Source organism: Trichosurus vulpecula, chromosome 1 (assembly GCF_011100635.1).
Source record: "Trichosurus vulpecula isolate mTriVul1 chromosome 1, mTriVul1.pri, whole genome shotgun sequence".
NCBI classification, from domain to species: Eukaryota; Metazoa; Chordata; class Mammalia; order Diprotodontia; family Phalangeridae; genus Trichosurus; species Trichosurus vulpecula.
The window spans coordinates 384,036,524-384,064,192 of record NC_050573.1 but is presented as its reverse complement, the minus strand read 5'-3'; the positions used below and the strand labels follow the sequence as shown (position 1 = coordinate 384,064,192).

The window sequence follows — 27,669 nt, the reverse complement described above, 5'->3', positions numbered from 1 at the left end:
AATGATTCAGGGCGCTAGGGCCTGTTCCGCCTGGCTCCCAGTTTGGTTAGTCACGGCACAGCCCATGCTGGGCTCTCTTCTGCTCCACTCCCAGCTCTGTGCAATAGACCCTTCCCAGCAGCCATCCAGGCTGTCCTGGGCTGGAGCCCTGCTTCCCTTTTCTATTTCGTGGGTTCTGCATCTCTAGAATTTGTTCAGAGCCATTTTTATAGGTGTTTGGAGGGACTTGGGGGGGAGCTTAAGCAAGTCCCTGCTTTCCAGCTGCCATCTTGGCTCTACCCCCACCTCAGACTATGTTTGTTTGATTTTTTTTTTGGAGGGGAAAGGCAGAGCAATTGGGGTTAAGTGATTTGCCCAAGGTCACACAGTTATTAAGTGTGTCAAGTGTCTGAGGCCGGATTTGAACTCAGGTCCTCCTGCAGGGCCAGCACTCTACTCACTGCGCCACCTAGCTACCCCCCAAATACCTTACTTCTATAGGAAACAGAACCCCTGCTAGAAAAACTCTATCATTAAAAATGCTGCCAGAATCTCAAAGTACTCAAGAAAGAAGTGATGCTGTCTAAATATAGACTGAATCATACTATATCTTCTCTTTTTTTCTTTTTGTTCAAGTCTTCTTGCACAAAATGACTAATATGGAAGTGTTTTACACGACTGCACATGTACAACCTTTATCAGCTTGCTTATTGTCTCAAAGGTGGGGGGGGGAAGAGGAGGGATAAAATTTGGAACTCAAAACAATTTTTTAAAAATCCCACAAATGTTAAAAATTGTTTTTACATGTAACTTGGGAAAAATAAAATATTATTTTAAAATGCTATCAGGGTCATCTCCAAAGCAAATTCCACAGAACAATAAAACTTTCAAAACTCAAAAAGTTCATTTGATAGTATTGATAACTTGGTCGCATCATTTATTTGACAGTGGCAAAATACTGTGTTAAACTAATAAATGAGAAGAGAGAAAATGAATAGTAGTATTAAAGTTACTAACTTTGTTTGTTCTTGGATTCAACATTAATGGCTTTCCTTTTTCTTTGGTGTGTACACTTCGACATGCCAATGTACAAGGAGAGGCAACTACTCTTAATCTGGAGAACATCTTTTCTTTCACCTGGAAAAAACAATGAAAAAAAATCAGGATGAAAACATATTGTAGGGTCAAATATACATCAAACTAAGTTTTAGTTTTCAAAAGCATATTCAGAAAGCTTTGTTTAATGCATATACAAAATTTTTCAATTTCTAGCAAATGGCTTTGTGATCTGAAAAAGGAAGCGAAAGAGCATCCTGAGGGAAGAGTAGAAGACAAAACAGGAGAAGGAGAACAAGAAGATGAGAGAAGGGAAGAGCAGAAGTTGAAATAATAAGAGAATTTTTTTTTTCCATTAGCAAAGCTCATATAAAGGCACACCCTGATATATGGTATTACTTGTAGGGCTGGTGGAAGCTTTAAAACTACCAGGGCAGGTATTCTGCCAAATCTGTTTTCATGGGAACCATTACTGCCATTATCTAAGTAGAGACAAGTATCATCAGAAGGAGGGGAGGGGAGAGGTTCAAATCCATTGCCAGTTCCATAGATCACTTAAATATTAGTGGCAAAAGATGGAGAGAAGGGGACAGGTAGTACTACCTGGAGATGGGTAGGGAATTACAAAAGGCTTGAAATAAACAACCACATGGGGAACTTAACTTGGGATGCCCTAAGAATGGCTTAGAGAAGTATGTAAATTGAGAAAGCCTAAAGTTTTACACACATCCATACACATAAAGTGAATTTATTTAGAACTTCACAAGACAGGCAACATGATGTTTGTGGATAGAGAACTGGCCTTGAAACCTGGAAGACCTGGATTCAAAGTTCTGCTTCTGAAACATACTGGCAATATAATATTTAGAAATCTCAAACTTGATATGTCTAAAACAGAACTCATTATCTCTTTCCCCCAAACTCTCCTTTCTTCCAAACTTACCATATTACTCTTGAAGCTTCAACCATTCTTCTTAGTCACCTAGGCCCACAATTTCAGTATTTATCATCCCTAATTCCTCACTTTCACACCATATATAAAATCTAGTGCCAAATCTTGTCAGTTTTATCTTCACAACATTTTTTGGGAGATCCTCAACTCAATGAAATCACAGGTCTAGTCCTGATCCTTTAAGGAGATTTAATTTCAGGGCCACAGTTTATCTATAAAAACCAATGTGGCATGCACTACAATATACTATGTGTAATATAATTTCAACTCTAGTAAGGAATTTGAAGATATCTGTTCTATATACATTTCATTGTTTGGTCAAATTATATTAACTTATCAGTGTACAGATTCTTGCTTTTATTATGTTAATTCTTAATTGTCTTTTTTCTAGATTAGTGTAGCTAGCTAACTTTGGGTATATTTTTATGGTGAGATTTTAATCTCAGAGTGGCTACTCCTCCCTATTCCTAGGATACTTGTGGAATACCACCTTTACTGTATGCTCAAAATACAGAAACTAATTTCAATTGTTGGCTCGAGCTAAACAAAATTAGAAAGGTAAACTGGCAATACATTTCAAATCCAAACAATTTTCGGCTTATCCAGTTTCATGGTATCTCTACCTTCTGTGTAGGAAAATGAGATGGACTACATAATGAAAATACTGATACTGAAGTCTCAAATTTGTCTCAAGTGAGAATTTGGATTTTTACATAATACAATTAAAAACTGCACCTCTAGCAACAGTGACAATGTAGAACACTGCAAGAATGCTAAGTGTTTCATAGTTTTGCCTGGATACTATGTGATCACATAAATACTAAATGATGCCAATTTAAAAACTAGAATCTTTTTTATGCTAATGCATTTTTAAAAAAAATCTCAGCAGTCTGATAATAGCAAGATTAAAGCCCTTTCACATATACTACCTTATACAGTACTCACAATAATCCTGTAAAGAATGTAGGACACGTGAGGATCAAAGGAGAAAATATAGATAATGTACTTAGCATAATTTACATCTACTTTATAGATGAGGAAACTAAGGCTGAGAGAAGTCAACAAACAAAAACAAGCAAAAAGTAGGCCCTTGACTTCAAGGAGCTTTCATTCTAATGGAGAAAGACAACATTTAATAAAAGGAAGCTGAAAATCTGGGAAAGAAAACATATAGACATGGAGGTATAGTGAAGAAAGAAATCTAGAGCTTTAAGAATGGAGCTAGAGGGTTATAAAAATGCGCATACCCTTTGATCCAGCAATACCTCTTCTAGGGCTGTATCCCAAAGAGATCACAAAAATGGGAAAAGGACCCACATGTACAAAAATATTTATAGCAGCTCTTTCTGTGGTGGCCAAGAACTGGAAATTGAGGGGATGCCCATTAATTGGAGAATGGCTGAACAAGTTGTGGTATATGAATGTAATGGGATACTCTTGTGCTATAAGAAATGATGAGTAGGTGGACTTTAGAAAAATGGAAAGGCTTATACGAACTGAGGCTGAGTGAAGTGAGCAGAACCAGGAGAACACTGTACACGGTAACAGCCACATTATGTGATGACTGACTTTAATAGACTTAGCTCTTCTCAGAAATGCAAGGACCTAAAACAACTCCAAAATACTCATGATGGAAAATGCTATCCACATCCAGAGAAAGAAATATGGAGTCTGAATATAGATTGAAGCATTCTATTTGCTCTCTTTTTTTGTTTTGTTTTTTCTTTCTTACAAATCCTCCCATTTGTTCTAATTCTTCTACAATATGACTAATGTGAAAATATGTTTAATAAGAATGTATATGTAGAGCCTGTATCGGATTGCACTGTCTTGGGGAGGGGGTACAAGAGGGAGGCGGAGAAAATTTAAAACTTATGGAAGTGCATTGTGGAAAATAAAAATAAACTAATTTACATTAAAAAATGGAGCTAGGAGAGAAAGGAAGAAGTGAACATGGCTAACTTGGATACTTCCTTAAAATAGGGATTCTGAGAGGAACTGACTAATAAGAGAAAAGGGCTGTAGGGAAAGAAAAGTTAAATAACTTATCAAAAGGCAAATAAGTGACCAAATAAAAACTAAAACTCAGGTCCTTCTGATCTCTAGTTTGGATGTATATATGTACTGATGTATGTATTTAGATTTTTTGGATATTAAGCTTCAAGCCAGCTTTTACACTCGTCATTCGCTCTCATCAAGATGCTTCTTGATCTTTCTTTACTTTCTGCCATCAGAGTGATATCATCTGCAAATCTGAGATTGTTCATATTTCTCCCAGCAATCTTAATTCTGGCTTTTGATTCATTCAGGCTGGCATTTCACATTTCACACTCTGCATGTAAGTTATATAAATAAGGTGACAATATACAGCCTTGTTGTATTCCTTTTCCCATCTTAAACCAATCGGTCATTCCATCTTCAGTTCTAACTTGCTACTTGACTTTTATACAGGTTTCTCAGGAGACAAGTAAGATAATCTGATACTTCAATCTCTCTGAGCACTTACCACATTTTGTTGTGATCCATACAGTCAAAGGCTTTACTGTAGCACAGTCAATGAAGCAGAAGTAGATGTTTTTCTGAACTCTCTTGCTTTTCCCCATAATCCAGTGAATGTTGGCAATTTGGCTTCTAGTTACTCTTTGAAAACCAGCCTGATCTTCCGGTAATTCTCAGTTCACATATTGCTAAAGCCTTGCTTATAGAATCTTAAGCATAACCTTGCTGATGTGTGAACTGAATGCAAATGTTCAGTAACTTGAACACTCTTTGGCATTGCCCTTCTTTAGGATTGGGATGTAAACTGAGTTTTTCCGATTCTAGTGAACACTGCTGAGTTTTCCAAATTTGCCAGCATATTGAGTACAGCATTTTAATGCTTCGTCTTTTAGAATTTTAAATAGCCCAGATGGAATTCCATCACTTCCACTAGCCTAATTGTTAGCAATGCTTCCTAAGGCCCATTTGACTTCAATCTCCAGGATGAATGGCACTTTATCAGTAACCAACCACACCATCATGGTTATCAGTGATGGTAAGATCTTCTGTATATTCTTGCCACCTCTTCTTAATCTCTCCTACTTCTGTTAAGTTCCTACCATTTTTGTTTTTTATCATGCCCATTTTTGTATGAAACATTCCTTTAACATCTCCAATTTTCTTGAAGAGCTCTGTCATTCCTATTCTATTGTTATGACATAGGAAGATGAGTGGGGAAGAGTGGAGGACAACTACAAGTAACTCTAGAAAGAGTGAAGTGGCCGGGCCAAAGCCAAAATGAAGCTTAGCTGTGGATGTATCTGGTGATGAAAGGAAAGTTTGATGCTATAAAGATCAATATAGCATAGTAACCCAGAATGTAAGATCTGTCAACCAAGGTAAGCTGGATATGGTCAAACAGAAGAGGGAAAGATTAACTACCAACATCTTGGGTGTCAGTGAACTTAAATGGATGGGAATTGATGATGTGGAATGCAAAGAAATAGAGCCACTTCTACTTTCTCATATAACACATTAGAAACTTTGATGATAGAGTTCAAATATGGTGACTTCACTGTCATTGATGGAGAAAAAAGATGGCTATAAAAATCTTGGCCAACCTGTAACGACATGGCAAGCAGCTTCTGTAGAGGTGTAAGACCCAACAAGACTAGCAACAAGGGCTGCCAGCACAGGTTCTTTGATTTGCTTTCTAAGGAAAGTAACTTTAAGGGGTTTACAATCTCACTTTAATCAAACATACATATATCATTCACTTAATTTAAAGGGAAAAGCCAGCACCCTGAACTTCAGAGCAAATACAAACAGAAATCACAAAGAGACAATATAAACAGAGCAAATAACACAATTCAACAGATGGGATTTGTCTGATCAAGACATCACATAAATAGAAAAAGAGAAGCACCAACATCTGGGTTTTTTCCAAGGTGGGGGAAGGGAAGAGGGCTCCCTGGTGGCTACCCAGAGTCTCCACATCAACACTCTTCCAGTGAGTGAAAGCCCCAAACAAAATGCTAACCTGTGAGTTTATATGCCCATCTTAGGGCCCCAAAGGCTTCATACCTAATGAGCAAAGGGGTGTGAGCCTGGGGCTTTACACTTAGCAAAAGGGTGTGGGCCTGGGGCTTTTCACCTAGTAAGATTTAATCAAGGGCACCTGATTACTTTAGCCTTCTAAAAGAGAAAAGAGTAAAAAAAGTCCCACCTTAATTACCGATACACAACCTTTCTCATTTTAATTTTTTTTGGTTTTCCTCCTTTCAGTTTCATCTTTAAAGCTCTCTCAAGATGATATGGCTTAAAATTAAGACAACACTGAGGTACCACCTAACACCTAACAGATTGGCTAATATGACAAAAAAGGAAAATGATAAATGTTGGAGGGGATATGGGAAAACTGGGACACTAATGCATTATTGGTAGAATTGTGAACTGGTTCAACATTCTGGACAGCAATTTGGAACTAAGAGATTTTTATTTTTTAAAATTTATACTTCCCCCCCCACCTTAATAGTATTTTATTTTTCTAATTACATTTAAAGATAGTTTTCAACCTTCACTTTTATAAGATTTTGAGTTCCAAATTTTTTTCTCCCTCCCCATGATGGCAAGCAATCTGCTATAGGCTATGCATGTACAATCATATTAAACATATTTCCACATTAGTCATGTTGTGAAAGAAGAATCAGAACAAAAGGGAAAAACCATGAGAAAGAAAAAAAAGAAAGAGAAAATAGTATGCTTCAATCTGCATTCAGATTCCATAGTTCATTCTCTGGATGTGGATAGCATTTTCCATTTTGAGTCTTTGGGAACTGTCTTAGATCATTACGTTGCTGAGAAGAGCTAAGTCTATCATAGTTAATCATTGCACAATGCTGCTGTTACTGTGTATAGTGTGCTCCTGGTTCTGCTAACTTCACTTAGCATCAGTTCATGTAAGTCTTTACAGGTTTTTCTGAAATCTACCTGTTCATTATTTCTTACAGCACAATAGTATTCCATTATGAAAAGGATTTTTTAAAAAGGGAAAAGAACCTATTTGTATAAAAATATTTATAGCTGCTCTTTTTGTGGTGTAAGAACTGGAAATTGAGGGGAGGCCCATCAACTGGTGAATGGCAAAACAAGCTGTGGTATATGATGGTGATGGAATATTATTGTGCTATAATAATAAGCAGGATTATTTCAGAAAAACCTGGAAAGACTTACATGAACTGATGCAAAGTGAAATGAGCAGAACCAGGAGAATGTTGACACAGTAACAGCAATATTGTACAGTGAAAAACTGTGAATGACTTAGCTATTCTAGCTCAGACAATTCCAAAGGATTCATGATGAAACATGCTATCTGCCTCCAGAGAAAGAACTGTTATTGTCTGAATACAGACTGAAGTGTACTATTTTTCTTTCCTTCCTTCCTTCCTTTCTTTGTATACAAAATGACTGATACGGAAATGTTTTATATGACTGCACATGTATAACCTATATTGGATTGCTTACCATCTGAGGGAGGGGCAGGAGGAAAGGAGGGATAGAATTTGTAGTTCAAAACCTTAAAAAAATATTAAAGAATTGTTTTAACATGTAATTGGGGAAAAATTAAAATATTATTTTTTTAAAAATGGTGATATGGCTTACCTAGATCTCTCGATAAGCTTTCTATAGACTTCTCAATCACTTTTTTCCTTCTTGACCTTTCATGAAGCAATATGGCTCATAATCTTCCACTTTAAGAACATAAAAGAGTTTTCATATATGAAACTGGCATTGTGTTTGGCTCTCATCTCTTTCTGATCCCTGATAAACTGCTGGTTGTAGCAACTGATTTTCAACAGCTAAACTTCATCTCTAATAAAATTTTTATCTTTAACTTAAACAAAAATACTGCCTTAATCGTGGTGGTATTTTTGCCAATGTTTATCATGAGAAATGCAGTATGAAATGACCAAGCATCCCGTGATATTCCTCTTCCCTGTTTGCATGCCACCTCCCCCTTCCCCCTTAAAGCACAATAAAACCAACTATGCCAATTCCTCTGTTTCCACTTCCCTGGAGAATCTGTGAACTGGCATTTCCATTTAGCTACAACTTTCTTTTGTCTTTTGGTTTCATTTTATACAATAATGTCAAGACTGAGATGATGCAGTTCCTCCAGGAGTATGTCAACTCTGGTCAATGGACAAGGATTTCATATCACAGTATCAACAATCAAGTTAATGTTTATGATAGACTAAGTAAGTGAGAGCTTTGGCAACCTGCCTCATTTTTTTTTCTGCCACCAGCCCTGGAGAAGCAGAGAAGTGCTACACAATACTGAGGGTCATTTTGCTTTTTAGATTAGTTTCATGGATTGCTTTCTGAATATGCTTTTGAAAACTAAAATTTAGTTTGATGTATATTTGACCCTACGATATGTTTTATCTCCCTTCCTCCCTCCCCATCTCCCTAAGATGGTAAGCAATTTGATAGGTATATGAAATCACGTAAAACATATTTCTGTATTAGTCATTTTGTGAAAGAAGAAACAGAAAAAGAAAAGAACTACGAAAAAATAAAGAAGGGAAATCTGTATTCAGCTTCCATCAGTTCCTTCTCTGGATGTGCACAGCATTTTCCATCATGAGTAGATGGATAGATAACTTTTTCAAGGAGTTTGGCTGAGTAAGGGAAGAAAGACACAGGACGATAGCTTGAGGGATGGTAGGGTCTTGTGAAGGTTTTTTAAAGACGGAAACCTGGGCATGTTTTGAAGGCAGCAGGGAAACAATAAATTGACAGAGAGGCTGAAGATTCAGGGGTGGGGTGAGATAATTGAAATTGCAACCAGATGGGGGAGTGTAGCATCAAGCACACACGTAGAAGGGTTATTGGCAAGGAGAAGTTGCACCTCTTTGTCAGGAACTGAAAGAAGGAAGAGAGAACTGGGGGAAGATGTAAAGGGATTTGAGATGAAGAGAAAGGGAGAAGAGGGCACTTATAACAAATGACCACAGTATTCTCAGTAAATTAAAAGGGAAGGCCTTCCATTGTGAGAAAGGATGAGGAAAAGGTATGGTGCGGGCAGACTTCAGGAAGAAAGAAAAGGTCTGGAATAACTTCTGTTGAGAGATAGGTGTGGCCAGAATAGCCTTTGTTTTCTTTGAGTGACTCAGTTTACCTCACTGGGCATTGCTGGGTCTGCTGCTCCTCTTCCGGGACAGGAAGCCCAGAGACCATGCCAGGAAGCAGAGAACTTCCTGTGTGATGAGTCATGGGGCTGCCTGAGGGGAGGTGTTAACTCCAGAGCTTTGCCCTATTGGGTGTTAACCTAGTCTACACTACGGGGAGGGGCCAACTCAAGAACCAATCGGCCCTGGTCATTCAGGCGGCACTTGATGATGTCAAAAACTCTATAAGAGGGGAGAGGACAGCTTGAAGAGCCCTCTTTCCTTTTCTGGTTGGCGTGGGAGCAGTGGCGAGCGTGACTCTGGGCCAGCCCTTGCTCTTGGGCTGAGCCCAGATGTTGGTAACTATGAATTGTATTGGGTCTGTCTGCTGATGCTTGTAATTTGTTTGTATTTTGTTCTGAAGTTTGGAGTGCTAGTTTTGTTTCCCCCCCCCCGAACTAAATGAATGTTCTGAACTTCGGGGTGCTGGCTTTTTCCCCTGAAGTAAGTGAATGAATCTGTATTGGGTCCATCTGTTGACATTTGTAATTTGTTTGTATTTAGTTCTGAAATTCGGGGTGCTCGCTTTTTCCCCCGAAGTAAATGAATGTTGCCTGTATGCTCCCCTGAACTAACTGAATGCTAACTGAATGCTGGCGTTTCTTCCCCTGAACTAAATGAATGTTGTCTATATGCTAACTGAATGCTGGACTAAAGTAAGCTGGTCAACCCCTTCACCGTGCTTTCCTTGTTTAAGCAGATAAAAAGAACCTGTGCTTTCCCGGTATGCCAGCAGCCTCCTGGGTGCTGGCTGTGGGGGGGATCTTATGCCCCCACAGGAGCTGCTAGCCAGATTATTAAAACAATAGGGTATCAAGGAAAAATAAACGGAGTCATTTGGTGCAGTGATGGCCTAGTTAACTTTGTATAACATTAATGTATAGTGTACCAATTCAGCATGGTTGTGGAACTTCCTCCAATTTTGTTCAGGGACTCATGAATAAGAGTACAGGAGATCAATGATAGGAGTAACCCAGGGCAGAGGTCTGAAGTTTGGCAGGAGAAAAGCAGGGATAGGACAAGGAGACAAGGGATTCAAGAGGAGATGACGGCACAGAGCTGAAATGTGTTACTACTGGGTTATGGCTAGAGAGAGAGAGGAAAATGAAATCCAGAGTAGCATTAACAGTTTGAGAAAATATTTATTTTTATTTTTTTATTTTCTAATTTTAAATTTATTTATTTAACATATTTAGTTTTCAGCATTGATTTTCACAAGAGTTTGAATTACAAATTTTCTCTCCATTTCTACCCTCCACCCACTCCAAGACGGTGTATATTCTGGTTGCCCTGTTCCCCAGTCAGCCCTCCCTTCTGTCATCCCACTCCCCTCCCATCCCCTTTTTCCTTCCTTTCTTGTAGGGCAAGATAAATTTCTATGCCCCATTGCCTGTGTATCTTATTTTCTAGTTGCATGCAAAAACTATTTTTTTTTTGTTTTTGAACATCTGTTTCTAAAACTTTGAGTTCCAAATTCTCTCCTCTCTTCCCTTCCCACCCACCCTCCCTAAGAAGTCAAGCAATTCAACATAGGCCACATGTGTATCATTATGTATAACCCTTCCACAATACTCATGTTGTATAAGACTAACTATATTTTGCTCCTTCCCAACCCATCCCCCTTTATTGAATTTTCTCCCTTGACCCTGTCCCCTTTCAAAAGTGTTTGCTTTTGATTACCTGCACCCCCATCTGCCCTCCCCTCCATCATCCCCCCCCTTTTTTATCTTCTTCCCTCTTCTTTCCTGTGGGGTAAGATACCCAATTGAGTATGTATGGTATTCCCTCCTCAGGCCAAATCTGATGAAAGCAAGATTCACTCATTCCCCCCTCACCTGCCCTCTCCCCTCCTCCCACAGAACTGCTTCCTCTTGCCACCTTCATGCGAGATAATCCACCCCATTCTATCTCTCCCTATCTCCCTCTCTCATCCCTTAATTTGCTTTTATTTCTTTTAGAAATCTTCCCTTCATCTTCAACTCACCCTGTGTCCGCTCTCTCTCTCTTTTTCTATATATATATGTATACACACACATATATGTTTATGTATATATATATGTATATATGTGTATATATGTATGTGAATGTGTATGTATGTATATGTGTGTGTGTGTGTGTGTGTGTGTGTGTGTGTGTGTATGCATATTCCCTTCCGCTACCCTCATACTGAGGTCTCATGAATCATTCACGTCATCTTTCCACGTAGGAATGTAAACAAAACAGTTCAACTTTAGTAAGTCCCTTGTGATTTCTTTTTCTTGTTCTTTTTCTTGATTACCTTTTCATGCTTCTCTTGATTCTTGTATTTGAAAGTCAAATTTTCTATTCAGCTCTGGTCTTTTCACTGACAAAGCTTGAAAGTCCTCTATTTTATTAAAAATCCATATTTTGCCTTGGAGCCTGATACTCAGTTTTGCTGGGTAGGTGATTCTAGGTTTTAATCCTAGCTCCATTGACCTCCGGAATATCGCATTCCAAGCCCTTCGATCTCTTAATGTAGAAGCTGCCAGATCTTGGGTTATTCTGATTGGGTTTCCACAATACTCACATTGTTTCATTCTGGCTGCTTGCAGTATTTGCTCCTTGATCTGGGAGCTCTGGAATTTGGCAACAATATTCCTAGGAGACTTCTTTTTGGGATCTATTTGAGGAGGCGATCAGTGGATTTTTTCAATTTCTATTTTGCCCTGTGGCTCTGGAAAATCAGGGCAGTTCTCCTTGATCATTTCTTGAAAGATATCTAGGCTCTTTTTTTGATCATGGCTTTCAGGTAGTCCAATAATTTTTAAATTACCTCTCCTGGATCTATTTTCCAGGTCAGTGGTTTTTCCAATGAGATATTTCACATTGTCTTCCATTTTTTCATTCCTTTGGTTCTGTTTTATAATATCTTGATTTCTCATAAAGTCACTAGCTTCCACTTTCTCCAATCTAATTTTTAAGGTAGTATTTTCTTCAGTGGTCTTTTGGACCTCCTTTTCCATTTGGGAAATTCTGCCTTTCAAGGCATTCTTCTCCTCATTGGCTTTTTGGAGCTCTTTTGCCATTTGAGTTAGTCTGTTTTTTAAGGTGTTGTTTTCTTCAGTGTATTTTTCAGTATTTTTTTTGGGTCTCCTTTAGCAAGTCATTGACTTGTTTTTCATGGTTTTCTCACATCCTTCTCATTTCTCTTCCTTATTTTTCCTCTACTTCTCTAACTTGCTTTTCCAAATCCTTTTTGAGCTCTTCCATGGCCTGGGACCAGTTCATGTTTTTCTTGGAGGCTTTTGTTGTAGGCTCTTGCACTTTGTTGACTTCTTTAGGCTGTATGTTTTGGTCTTCTTTGTCGCCAAAGAAAGAATCCAAAGTTTGAGACTGCATCTGGGTGGGTTTTCGCTGCCTGGCCATATTCCCAACCAACTAACTTGACCCTTGAGTTTTTCAGTGGGGTATGACTGCTTGCAGACTAAAGAGTTCTATGTTCCACATTTGGGGGGGATGCACCAGCTCTGCCACACCAGCACTCCTCCTTCCCCAAGAACCCCCAACCCAGACTGGGCTTAGATCTTCAGCAGGCTGTGCACTCCTGCTCTGATCCGCCACTTAATTCCTCCCACCAGGTGGGTCTGGGGCTGGAAGCAAAAGCAGCTGTAGCTGCCCCACCTCCACTGCCCCGGGGGCGGTGGCCGAACCTCGAACTCCTTCCACTCCTTCCACTCCCGCAGCTTTTCCCACTAACCTTCTCTGTTGTCTTTGGTGTTTGTGGGTTGAGAAGTCTGGTAACTGCCGCAGCTCACTGATTCAGGGCTCTAGGGCCCACTCCGCCCGGCTCCTGGTCTGGTTGGTCTGTGCCGCTCACGCTGGGCTCTGCTCTGCTCCCAGTTCCCAGCTCCCAGCTCCATGTGGGATAGACCTCACCCAGAGACCATCCAGGCTGTCCTGGGCTGGAGCCCTGCTTCCCTCTGCTGTTTTGTGGGTTCTGCCGTTCTAGAATTGGTTCAGAGCCATTTTTTATAGGTTTTTGGAGGGACTCAGCAGGGAGCTCACGCTAGTCCCTGCTTTCCAGCCGCCATCTTGGCTCCAGTTTGAGAAAATACTGAAGGAGGTAGAAGAACAGAAGGTCTTGACTAGGGAAAAGAAAGGATATAAGATGCATAAAAAGGGAAAGATAGGATGACAAGAGATTATGGTTGGACAGGGGAATGTTAGAATTTCTAATTGTGAGTAAAGACAACATCTAATGCAGATATGCACAGCTTGGCAGTAGGGAGGGGTCAAAATTAAAATAGGCTAAACTTTGGGGCACAGATAGGTTTTTAGCAGCTCACTTTCCAAGAAAAGGTATAATTGATGATTAAACTATTTTGCAGAGAGACCATATAAAAGGGGGGGGGATTTCAATTAGTATCAATTAATTATACATATTATTTAAGATTTTTATTTATCATGAAATCACTCCTCTCAGACTAGAGACAGACTGACGGTGGTAGCTGCGGGTCATGTAACAAAGGGGAGAGCGGGCACAGTGGCAACCAACCGCCAAGTTGTATGATGTGCACAATAGTGACTAGCAGAAGGCAGGTCAAGTGAGGCACAGACAAAGCACTCATTACATCTTTACTTTCTTTTACATTCTTTACATTTTTCACAGGCCGTCTGAAATTCTTTGGCAGGCTGTATATTGTGCAAGCCTGACTAAAGTATAATGAAGGAGTAGGACATGAAACTTAAGGAGATTAAGGAAATGACAGGTTAGGGAGTTTGTGGAAGCAGCTACATGTATATTAAAACAACTAATACAATGAGTCCTGATAATGTTTGTAACATCTTGTCCCTCAAAACCCCTGCCTCTTTGCTGAGAAGAGGATCCTAGGATCATAGCTCTGGAGCTAAAGTGTATCTCAGAGGCATTTAGTCCGCCTCCCTCCTTTTTCAGATAAAGAAACTGAAGCCTAGTGAAGTTAAATGACTTGGCCAAGCTAAAAACAATTCAATATAACACAAAGTTATGTGATTAGGACCACAGATTTAGAGCTGAAAGGGATGTCAGAGATCACGTTGCACAATCTTACAGATGAGGAAAATGAAGGACAGAAGTGCAGGTCAGAAACTGAAGGATAGGAGTTATGCAGCTATTAAATGTCTAAGGGAGGATCTGAACTCACATCTTCATGACTAACACCAGTGCCCTAACAACCATGGTTTCCCTTAATCTTGCCAGATGCCACTAAGGATGCCTATAATCTCATAATAATTATATCCCAAATTTATATAATATTTTTTCTCAGGACAACCTTGTGAGGTAACTAATAACATTGACATTTCTATAAGCACTTTAAGATTTATAAAGGACTCTATGTAAATTATCTCAAGTGATTCCCACAAAACAATCCCATAAAGATTGATAGTTTTTATAGTCATTGCTATTTCTAATAGCTGAAAAAACAGATGCTGAAAGAGGTTAAATGACTTGCCCAAGGTCATATATCTGGTAAATGTCAAAAATAGGATTTGATCTCAATCTAGTATTCTATCGTACCACATGGTTTCAAGTGGACAGCTGGCAATTTCAGGCTGACTGGGATTAAGTGCCTGGATTTCTATTTCACTCTCATAAAATTGTATTGCCACAACATCTCTAGCTTCTTTCCCCTTCTTTACACAAAGAGGACTACCACCTTAGATCAGGTCCTTATCACCTCTCATCTGGACTACTGTAACAGCCTTCTAATTGGACTCTTGGCTTCCAGTCTATTGTGGCCAGAGTGGCCTTTGTTTTGAGTGACTCAGTTTATCTCATTGAGCCTTGCTGGGCCATGCCTGGGAGCAGAGAACTTCCTGTGTGACCTCTTCCGGGGCAGGAAGCCCAGAGACTCATGCCTGTGAGCAGAGAACTTCCTGTGTGATGAGTCATGGGACTGGCTGAGGGGAGGTGTTGACTCCAGAGCCATGCCCTATTGGGTGTTAACCTAGGGGAAGGGGCCAACTCAAGAACCAATCGGCCCGGTCATTCAGGCGGCGCTTGATGATGTCAAAAACTCTATAAGAGGGGAGAAGATGGCTTGAAGACTCCCTTTCCTTTTCCGGTTGGAGCCAGAGATGCCTACAGCGGAAGCTGATGCAGGAGCTGCTGGTAGCAGAGCTGACCCACGTGCGGAGCAAGGAGTGCTGAGCAAGGACTTGTGACCAGTGGGTAATCTTCTTACTGTAGAGGGGAAGCATGTACACGACTTTGCTTTATACCATCATGCTTCTCTGTGGCCTCCTGGTTACTCTTGTGAGGCGGACTTATTGGGCCTGGAAACTTTTGATCAAAATATCAAAATGGGGACGCTGGTTTGTGGGTCTGTTACTGTGGAGTTTAAATACATGCTTTAGTTCTTCTGCCTTCTGCCTGGAGAATTCCTTATATCCTGCGGTTCCGAACCTTTCAGACGTATATGAGATTCTCTTTGAAATCATAAATTCTGCCTTCATAATACATCTATCCATATAGATGACAAAATAATCTTCCTAAAGCATAAGTCTAACCATGTTGCTCTTCTGATCAAGGATCTTTTATGCCTCCCTATTAGGATAAAACAAACTCTTCAGCTTTGTACTTAAGAACCCTTTTCAAATTGGCTCTTTTCTACACTTTCAGGTTTATTTCACATCCTTTTACATACTCTCTCCATTATAGCCAGAGGGCAGCTAGGTGGGGCAGTGGACAGAGTGCCAGGCCTGGAATCAGGAAGACCTTCATGACCTGAATTCAAAACCCAAGTTCAAGACCTGATTTGATTTTCAAAATTTCTATTTTGGTATTTAATTGGGGTCTTTTAATTGGTTAGTTTTCTAGATTTTGTTTACTTTTTAGTTCTCTGCCCATTCATTGATCTGTTCTCTCTTCTACTGATGAAAGTGTATATAAAATTTCTCCTATGGCCTTCTTTGTCTGCATCCTAAAGAATGTTTGTATATTGCCATCACTGTTGACATTGACATCTTTGATGAAATTATCACTTGTTTAAATTTAGTCTCCAATGAATTTTAATTGTTTTTTTTCCAGTGAGCCTTTATTAAACATACTTTTATTGCATTATAATCTGTAAAAGATGTTTAATATTCCTGCTTTTTTTTTCATTTGTGAGGTTTTTATGCCCTAACACACAGTCAATTTTTGTGAAGGTACCATACACATCTGAAAAATAGATATGCTCCTTTCTAGTCCCACTCAATAATTTCCACAAGGTCAATCATATCTAACTTTTCTAAAATTGTATTTAGTCCTTCATGGGCGGGCGGGGGGGGGGGTTAGTTTTTGATTAGAGTTATCTAAGTTGGAGGGAGGTAAATTGAGATTCTCAACTATTATAGTCTTGTCTATTTCTCTCTATAACTCATCTAACTTTTCCTATAAATATTTAGATACTATGGCAATTGGTGCATGTTTAATATTGACATTAATTTATTGTTTATTACGCCTTTCAGCAAAACATAATCTTCTTGTTTATCTCTTTTAATCATCTATTTTTGCTGTTGCTTTTTCTGAGATCCTGATTGCTTTGTTGGTCAGCTGTTTTCAGTCGTGTCTAACTCTTTGTGACCCCATTGGGTATTTTCATGGCAAAGACACTGGAGTGGTTTGCCATTTCCTTTTCCAGCTCATTTTACAGATAAGGAAACTGAGGCAAACAAGACTAAGTAACTTATCCAGGGTCACACAGACCTGATTGCTACTCTTACCCTTTTTACTTCTGATGAATTATATTAGCTTTTTCTCAAGCCTTTCATCTTAACTGTATGAATTCTTATCTTTCAAGCATTTCTTAAACATCTTTTAAAGACTTTAGAATTGTGATCGATGCAATGATAAACCACAAGTCCAACAGAATGAAGATGAAATTCGCCACTCTCCTCCTCACGTAGAAGTGATGAACTTAAAGTGAGGAAAGAGACTTATTTTCAGACATGACTAATATGGGAATTGATTTTGCCTGACTATGTATGCAGCTATGTCCTGAGAACTTTATTTTTCATTTTAAAAAATTTACTCAACAAAAAGGGAGAGGGGTGTAGAAGGGCCAGAATACTAAAAGAAGATATTCATCATATCATATATCCATATTTGGACAACTTTTTCAATATTAATTTTAATTAAATTATAATTTATTGCTATGTAGTGGTGTTAATTAAAATTCAACCACTGAATCACATGACCAAAGAGAAACAGTAAAAATACACTGTATCATCTTGCTACTAAAAAAGTATTTCAATTCGCTGCCTTAATGAGGTAAGACTGCTCTTAATATTACTGTTACTGGGAATGACTGTGGAGTATTTATTGAAAAAAATAATCTATTAGATTCACAGGATTTAAAATGAACATACCATTTATATTTTTAAAATCATCATATTGTTAAGACACATGCTATTAATAAAACAAAAACATTAAAGTGTTTCTTGTAAGCAATATATTGCTGGATTCTGTTTTCTAAACCATTTTTCTACCCTTGCTCTATGGTTGAGTTCATAGCTTTCAGTTGTGATCATTATCTGTGTGTTTCCCTCGATCCTATTCCCTTATACTTTCCTTTTTCTGTTTTCTGGCCTCTTAAAAGAAGAGTGTCCTCAACACTAGTCCACTTCATGCAGTCTGCTTCTGCTCCCTTGTCCCTCTTGTCTTTCTCGCACCCAGACCCCAACCACATGTTCTTATTCTTTTTTACCTTTAAAACTCTCCTCCATAATCCACCCTCTATGGTTAGAATTTGTTTTGTATATGACTAATCCCTCCCACTTCTTGCCTCTTCCTTTTCTCTCCCATTTCCCTATTGAATTAAATGTTTGTCTACACCCAAATTTATGGATGTGTATAATTCCCTTCTCTGAATAGTCCAGATATGGGATAGGACCACTCATTCCCTGCATGCCATCCTCATTACCCAACTCTTTCTTTCTAGTGATTGCAATATTTTTTCTTTCATCTGTAAGCTCTAGGTTTTGCCTATACTGTTCCTGGGGGTTTTTGTTTGTTTGTTTGTTTGTTTGTTTTCCCATATAATAACCAGTGCATTTTCCATTTTTACTTTGCTCTCTGGTTCTAAGATATTGGGGCAGTTTTTAAAAATTATTTCTTGAAATACATGGCGTAGGCTCCTTTTTTGTTTGTGTCTTTCATACAGTCCAATGATTTTCTTTTTTTTCTTTCTTTTTTTGGAGGCAGGGTTAAGTGACTTGCCCAGGGTCACACAGCTAGTAAGTATCTGAGGCTGCATTTGAATTCAGATCCTGACTCCGGGGCCAGTGCTCTATCCACTGTGGCACCTACTCCAACGATTTTCAAGTCCCCTCTCCTTGATCAATTAGTTTTGGCAAGAGATATCTTTTATTTTCTTCTACTTTTTTCAATCTTTTCACTGTTTTTGAGGCAACTAGATAGTGCAGTAGATAGAGCCACGGACTTAAGAGTCAGGAAGACCAGACTTGAAATCCAGCCTCGGATACTTACTAGCTATGTGACCCTAGTCAAGTCACAACTTAGTTTTCTCATCTGTAAAATGGGTATAGTAATAGCACCTACCTCCCAGGTTTGTTTGTGAGGATCAAATGAGATAGTTGCAAAGTGCTTAGCACAGTGTCTGGCACACAGTAAGAGCTATATAAATGTTAGCTATTACTATTATTATTTCTATTTCCATTACATTGTCTATTCACATGACTTACTACCATCCTACTCTAGCTCATCACCTCCTGCTTGGACTAATGCAACAGCCTCTGAATTGGTCTCTTTCCCACTGCAAAGCATCCTTCACATAGATGACAAAGTGATTTCCTTCAATTACAGGTTTGACCATCTCAGACTCCCATTCAATAAACTCCAGTAACTCTCCATTGCTTCTAGGATCAAATACAAACTCCTCTGTTTGGCATTTAAAGTCTTTTACAAACTCTCTTACATTATTCCCCTTCTTGTAATCTACAATCTGGTCAAACTAGGCTTCTTGCTACTTCTCCCAGCTGGCATTCCATCTTTTGTCTCCTGCCTTTGCACCCTGGCTGTCTCTCATGCCTAAATTCAGTCCTTCTTCACCTACGCCTCTTAGATTCCATTTCCCACCCTCACCTCAACTTTGACTATACCTGTTGATCTATCATCTCTCAAGACAGAAAGTAAGCTATGTGATGGAGGGGACTGTTTCAGTTTGTCTTCAGATCCCTAGTGCCTAGCGTATGGCCTGGCATGTAGCAGTCACTTAAGAAAGGCTTGATGACTAGTTGATTTATCTCCTCCATCACCTAACAGTGCTCTAAATATATCAGGTCCTAAATGTTTGTTAACACCATCACTGACATCAACTTTAAATCCCAAACAGCAGCTACAAGTTACCATATTTCCAATAAATTTCTTGCATATTGCCTGAAAAGCGTTTTTAAATAATACGTATACAATTACAACAATATAAAAGAAAAATAATACTTAAAAATCAGAAATCAGATTAAATGCAATGATCTCCTTCTTTTTAAATAAAACACAGCACCAATTTCAAAAGACATCCTACTTCCTTTTAGCAGAGAGATGGTGCACTATGGGAGTGGAGTGCTGAATATTTTCAAAATGCTGTGTTTAGGTTGGTTGGTTTTGCTAACTATTTTTATTTGTTATACGGCAGAGGCTTAAGGGGAGAAGTGACTGTGGTATAAAAAAAAGGTATCAACAAAACATTTAAAAATAAAAAGCACTGCCAACTTTCTAAAGAGAATTCAGTTCCCTCTTTGTCCTGTATAATTCTGGGCCCAGGTCATCATAGTCTAGACAATGTACATTCTTTATCCTTGGTGACATGTAAAGCATAATTTATAGGAATAATAATCATCATAAAACTATTTAAATAATTAGATTATCTGAATAAAATCTAAAATAATTGTGTAATAAATTACCAAATAGTCAGATATTTGCATTTTTTTTCATTTTTCATCTAAATGTTCTGGCATTGTTTGAACATAACCCATCCACCATTAAGATGGTGTACATCATAATTTTTAAAAATTACTAAAATGATGAGCTAGCTTTTCTGTCCTGATAGTAGAAGGAAAACTGTCATAAAATAACGAAGGGCAACCCCACTAGGATTTAAACAGATATAGAGAAAATGTTCCCTTCCTTCTATACCCTAAGGGAGTTACCCCACATTCTGCTCCCATACCTCCAAGGATACACAGAGGCTTATTACAGGCATGATCCAAGGGAATAAAAGGAACAAATAAGGCTGAGCTAGAAACAGTATAAGTATAGTGATTCTGTTTTTAATAAGATTAACAAGAACCATCAATGCTGTCCCCTAACCCCTTCTCCCTTAAACTAGGTTTTCAGAGTGCAGTGTGCAGAAAAACCTGTGTTTTATTGTTTTACAGTCACATAAGATTATGGCAAAGGACAAATAATTCTCTAGGGGAAATAAAATTGCTTTGCAGTGATTCTAGGTTTTTCTCCCCTCCATAACTCTGTGATAAGCACTATTAGGCTTTGCAGAGGCAGAAGGTAATAAAATAACTACTATATCATAAACTACAGCTAATCATTTAGTTATATTAACAAAAATATTCTTCCACGTAAATGAAATCTAAAAACTTGTAATCTGTGTTTGCTGCACTCATGAAACAAAACACTTCCACTTTACATTTCTGCAGAATGTTTAAAAAGGATACCTCAGTTATTTGCTAAAATGTGGTAAAACTGAAGTCATTATTCATGAAGCTCCATTATAAAACTTGCCTTTGATGTAGAGGAGACTTGAGGCATTTGTTCCAGGTATTCACTTATAGAATGTGTCTTGTTTCTGAACGTGGCACTGTCATTAGGAAAGATGGGATCAACCACAGGGTTCAGGCTACAAATGTACTTCTTTAATGCTAAGAAGCATTAAAGTGGTTTCACAGCTATATATCTTGCATATCACGCAAAATTTATGTAGACTTTCACATTATCGACAAATGTCTCAAGAGTATCAATAATAAAATCATTTAAAGAAAATCAATAAAATTGTGGACTGTTATTTTAAGTACCATTATCAGAACTCAAAGAACAAAATTCAAAATCCTTGAAACTGAGGAAACTTCATTAAAAAAGCATAAATTAAACATTTTAATAATGTATTCTAGTTGAAAGAGTACCAGCTTTGGTATCAGAGGATCTGAATTCAAATCCTGATTCTGATGCTTACCAACTTAGAAAAGTAACTTGAACCCCCATTAGGCTTCAATTTCCTCAACTCTAAAATGAGAGGATTGGACTAGATGGTCTTTGAGGTACCTGCCAGCTCCAGACCTATACTCCAATTGCCTACAGTACTTAGTATTTAAGTATTATAAGTAACACATTTTTTAAAAGTCTCCTTTGGGGTACAGTTTCCCAGAACTTCACAGAGCACCTTTACTCAACAGAATTATTTGGAAGAAAAAAAGTAAAACTTATAATTTATAAAAGGCAGCATGGTTTAGCGCATAAAGCACAGGATTTGGGTGTCACTAAGGCTCAGCTGGAATCCTGCCACTAGCGTTTATTAGCTGTGTGCAAATCACAGTCTCTCTGGACCTCAGTCTCCTTATCTGTTAAATGAGAAGGCTGGATTCAACCTCTAAAGTTCCTGCAAGCTCCAAGCCTAGGAATTTATAATCTGCTTAGCTCCTCAAAAATTACAGAAGGCTATAAGAGCTGGATCTTAAAGAAAGATACATTTTCTAAAAAACAGTCGTAGGGGGACAACTAGTTGGATTGGAACAAAGAATTACTAAAAGAAATAAGGCTGAGAAGGTGGGCTGTCTTCAAACTGTAATAGGCTCATCTAAGCTTTAGAGCTAAAGGGTTAGAATTAGGGTGGTCTTAGTGTGAATGGAGAGATGATGGATATAGGGGTATAATGAAAAGGACCTGGCAACCAATAACTGTTGGGAAGGGGTGGGAAGAATCAAAATAATCATGACTAGGGGACTTCAAACCTGAATGAATGGGAGGATAGTGGCACTATCAACAGAAATAGGAAGTTTGAAGAAAGGTTCAGGGGAAGAGAGGAGTTCAATTTTGGAGGTGTTAAACCTGACATTTCTTTTATCATCAGGAAGTTGCAACATTAGGGGGAATTTTTCATGTTATTTATAAACACAGACATCAATATAGAAAACAAGAACATCTTTAATTTAGACATTTTTAAATCCCTTTAAGTCTATTAAATAAAAGTCCTGTGAAGGATCTGTAATTTCAGATCTATAATTTTGTAACTGTGGTGGGTATCTCCAATATGGGAACTCCCTCCACCAATACAAACTACAACTCCTATAACTTAGTAGTCTAACAGATTTGTCGTAAGTCACATAGTTAGTATAAGAGACAAAGACAGAATTTAAAGCCAGTTCTTCCAGACTCCTATCACCTTATCTACTATGCCAAGCTGTCTCAAAATCTACTTAAGCTTTCTGGAGTTGTGATAAATTTATTATGTAACAATGAATTCTACTTAGTGGCTCAATCAAATTTCAAAATCATCTGTTCAGTTAGTTTAGGTAGTGTGATATAGTCTGGAGTTCAAATCCACACTAGCTATATAACAATGGAAAAGTCAGTCATTTAACTTCTAAGCCTGTTTCATTAGTAAAATGGAGTGAAAAACACAGTACTACCTACTCACTAGGTTGTTGTGGGAAAAACCTTAAAACACTAAAGAAATGTGAGCTATTATTATTGCTGGAAGAAGTATAGGCGCACTCCTTTAAGCAAATCCAATATAGAATAATCCAGATTTCTATGTGTTTGGAACTGTGTGTGTGTATGTGACAGAGGGAGAGGGGGGGAGGGAGAGAGAGAGAGAGAGAGAGAGAGAGGGAGAGGGAGGGAGGAGGGAGGAAGGGAGGGGTAGGTAGTAATTTGTCTGTAAATATCTCATGTGGTAATCTACAAAGTGGAGCCAGGGAATGACTACAAAGGGTACAAGATCAAGTAATCCAAGGTGAGAATGGGAGTCAAGTCTCACTCTCCCAGAGATGGACAATTAGGGGGTTTGTCTCCAACACAACCACACCTATTATCTCCCAACACTACCAAAGCCTCTCTTCTAGCAATGTAAACTCTCAACCTTTTCCCCAGTTTGGCAGCAATTGTGGCTCTTAGGGCTGTCATAACCTAACCCAGTCTGGGCATCTGCACAGCAGCTGTACAGATGCTGCCAGGAAAATCCTCTTTTTTCCAGTGTGCCCAATACCCTAACCCCCCAGGATCACTATTTGGCTGCAGCAGCTGGTCCTACATACATGGCAGATAAGAATTCCTGACCTCTTTTCCATCATCAGCGGGATAGTGAGTGGCGCCAGATGAATAGGCATGGATGGATTGTGTTCTGCAATGCAAATTTCATTCCATTCTCTTTTCTCTAAACCCACTTAACTTCCAAACTTCCCAATTACCTTGGAGGATTCTATCATCCTTCTAGTCACCCTGGTTTGCAACTTCAGTGTCATCCTCAATTCCTCACTCTACTCACCTCATACATGCAAGTTAACTGCCAAATCTTGTTTCTCACATCTGCCCACTTCTATCTACTCATACAACCACCATCCTATTTTATGCTCTCATCATCTCTCATCATGGCTCCTTGTCTCATTTCCCTCTCCCCATCTATCCTCCAAGATAGAAGTGATTTTCCTAAAGCACAGGTCTGATCATATCAGGACTCTATTTGCTAAATTCTAGGAGCTCTCTATTGACTCTAGGATCAAATATCATGTCATTTTTATCCTACTCTTTTTAATTTCAATTTGTCAGTATATTTTATACATGTATAAAATATAAATTTTTATATCAGTATATTTATACATATAAATATATATACGTATATACGTTTGTTATATAATTTGTGTGCATAATTAGTACAGTCGTACATGTATATAATTTACAAATAGACATATATATGTCTAGGGGTGTACATGCTCAAAAATGTTTTATGAGAAGGATATGTGATCAAAAGAGTCTGAAGGCTACTGCTCTAATGTGTTTTAAACATAATTCCATAAAAATTTCACTTTCATACAGCTTTTCTAAAACTTCTATTGTATAAAACAAGGTACATGTACATTTCAGTCCTGGAAACTCACAGCAATTTACTGCAGACATTTTTAAGGGTAAGAGTACTTAAGACATGACCTTTGTCCAAACTACCATAATAATATGCTTAGTAGTGAGGAGCCACAAAGTAGTTACATTGACCTTAATAGACAAAGCGCTATTACTTCCCTTGACTATGGCATAATGTAAAAAAAGAACTCTACTGTACTCTAAAATACTTTTACTTCCCTGTGATTAAGGTCTTTACAGCAAAGATGACATGGCATTCAACAAAGAACTTTCTACTAAACAATCATACTATACATATATATTTCATTATTATAGTTTAAATGGAAATATGCACCAATAATTAAAATTATGAAACAGATATATTCAAGAAACTAAAATGGTCCCTTTTAAATACAATTTTGCTATTTTTCATATAATACAATCAAGCATATTTTTCCTGCTAGCTATTTTCACTCAATGCTCCACTCTTTTCAAAGGATAACACCATTGATTTTAATGTCAATTTTCTACAATTACACCAATTTACATATACGAGAAACCCTAATCTTTTAGCTTAAAAATTACATAAGCCTATTAGAATTTAATTTCACATTAACAGTAAGCTAAAATTAAATATAAACAATACATGAATAGTTCTAGTCAGAGTGGAATGGCAGAATGAGAGGAAACCTATCAGGTTTCCTTTAAATTAAAGGAAATTAAAACAGGAAACACTCAAAACATTGACTAAAGTTTTCTTGGTTAGCATAATTTTTAGTCTGACAAACTAGAGTTGTGGCAAAAGCACTACACTTGAGGTCATATGACCTATGTTCAAGCCCCAGCTCTACTCTCTGTTAGCTTTATGACCTTAGACAAATAACTTAATCTATCTGAGCTTCAGTTTCTTCACATGTAAAGTGGTGATATGTGCTATATTCCTCACCTACTTCACAGAGTTGCTATCGATCAAATCAAGCCTATGTAAATGCTGTGTTATTTTATATAAATGATAAAAATAAATAATATGAATATTTTAACAGGTATACTATTTATTAAGACATAAGATACACATTTTGTATAGTATATGCCTTTTAGGTTTGTTAAGCTCCCTTCATGGAATATGTGTATGGCCACTAAAAAAAAAGTCCCAAGAAAAAGGGGATGGATGTTGGGATGGAATTTGAATTGGTCTATGCCTCTGCACAGATCCCAGAGAAAATTTGAAGGATACATATGAAAAGAAAGGATGATTTTTCAAAAATTTAATATGGAAAAGTTTGTCCTAATTCTAAAAGAAATGCACAACTCTGCTCCAAAAATACAATGCCCAACATTTCCTAGTCATTTTATTGTTAAAGCCATGTCAGCAGTTCCATTTTGTATGTCTAACTTTCTAGTCTTTATAACTGTCATTTTAAAAAAGAAAAGCCACCTACAGGTTAAAAGCCAGCTTACAAAGTAACAAATAAAAAACAAGTTTGATCCTTTAAAGTTTTTAATATAAAAATAACTTAATTTACCTGTTTTTTTCCCCTGAATTTATAAGCTAGTTAACTAAGTGCTACCAAAATAATCAGTAAACAACTTGGTAGATTTAGTCCATCCTGATTTCTGTGCTAAAAAGGCAGTTAAGTATTTTTTCTGAATAGTAATGTTTCTCTCCTCTATCTTCCACAATGCTTTGAGAAAGATAAAGAGGTGGATATTTATGATTTAAAAGGGTTAGGGTTTATAAGATGTTAGTGATACTATTAAAACATGAAAACAAATTGCAAAGCTACATTAACTGCTGGGCTCTCTGCTACAGAGTGATCATTTTATGAAGCCTAAAACATTTCCTAAGAGAGTATCTCTTGCAATTTATTATTTTGATCATATTTGTGACAGCACACACACCAAAGGCAATTATTATCTTTCTTTTTTAAGACTCATCATTATCATCATCGAGAATCTGCTTGGAACCAAGAATGGATATTTCATCCTTAGGGCCAAGGAAATTTGACACACAAGTAGAGAGAGAGGTTATCCCTAGGAAGGCAGAACCGAACCGAACCGAACCAAAACTAACCACCTGCTGCCCATTCAATAGATGCAACTGAATTTGAATTTCTCTAAACTATCTCTTTCTTCCGACTTTTGCTTCCTAAAACAGGCCCGTCTATCTAAAACAAAACAACCACCCGTCCCCCAGTGGCAGATATGAATTCCAAAACTGGAAGGTGCCTCTAGGAGGGGTCACCGGGGCACACCAAATAAATTAATCCAGATAGAAATGCCCACCTTCAGGATTGCTTTCCAAAGGCAAACTCTGTTGGGGGGAGGGCACGCAGGGATGCTCTTGCTCTTTCTTGCTAAGACCATCAGTGCCTCACCACCCGGAGCTGGGGAAGGTGGCCGGAGGTCGCACGAGGTCACAGGTGGGAGGAAGAGAGAGAGAGAGAAGAACGTCCCGGGGCCCCGAGTCCCTCCCTCCGTCCATCTTCACGATCCCCGGACCAGGGTCCCTGCGTCGCCGCCGTCGGGAAATAGCCGCGGGTGTAGCACCCCCCAGGACCCGCCGGCCAGGCGGGGGTGGGGAGGGAGGCGCTGGAGGCCGGGGCTGCCGCCTCTCCTACCGTCCCACGCACCCGGGGTCAGGCCCCAGGGGCAAGACTCGCACTCCGGCCGAGGGCAGTCCCTCTTCCCCTCACCCTGCCCGGAAACCCAGCAGCCGCCCGCACGGGTCCTTACCGGGCTCCTAGCCAAGCGACAGGTGGTGCTGCTGGCTGCGGGGCAACGTATCTCCCTCCACCTGCCCAGACAATGCTCCTTCCCGGCCGCCGCAGCCGCCTCTCCTCCCTCCCCCTTTTCCGTGCGACTACCGGGCTGAGGCTCAGCGCCGGCTGAAGGAGGCGGCCTGGCGGACACTAGAGAGATCCGGTAAAGGGGCGGGGTGCAGGGAAAGAGATGGGTGGGCGCGGCCTCGTCGTCGAGGCGGGGAAGAGACTGACGTCACGCGCCGACCAATGGAGAAGCCAGATTCCACCCCGGAGGGGTGGGGCTGAGCCACGCGTCGTCTCCTCCGGCTCCCCCTAGACTCCTCCCCTTTCGTCCTCTTACCCCCCCTCCCGCCACCGCACTGCTCATTTCCCCTTCCCCCCACTCCCCTCCTCTTTCTGTTATCGGCGCGAGCCGTGCTGGGTTCTCCAGCCGCGAGGAGCGCCCCGAGGGAAACACGGAAACTCGTGCTGCGCCCTGCAGCTGGAGAAAGGGAATGGGGGTAAGGGCAGTGCGGCCTGTAGTGCGCGCCCCCGAATGCCAGGCTTGTGTTTGAAGGAGGTGGTTGGGGACAACCAGTCCCTGAGGCGAAGGAGAGCGAGCTGGCGGGGACCGGACCTCCTGGCCCTGGGAGGCTGGTCAGGAACGAA

General features: G+C 39.1%; 1 protein-coding gene across 1 annotated transcript in view; it reads right to left on the bottom strand.

Moving 5' to 3' along the window:
- ME2 (malic enzyme 2) overlaps window positions 1-27,208 on the bottom strand; it is an 83,332-nt gene extending 56,124 nt beyond the window's left edge. The window contains exons 1-2 of the mRNA XM_036760720.1: window positions 26,993-27,208; window positions 997-1,116 (exon numbers count right to left, since the gene is read on the bottom strand). Coding sequence (XP_036616615.1) covers window positions 997-1,104 — 108 coding nt within the window. The 5' untranslated portion in view covers window positions 1,105-1,116; window positions 26,993-27,208. The remainder of the gene's footprint in view (window positions 1-996; window positions 1,117-26,992) is intronic.
- Window positions 27,209-27,669: the final 461 nt, after the last annotated feature.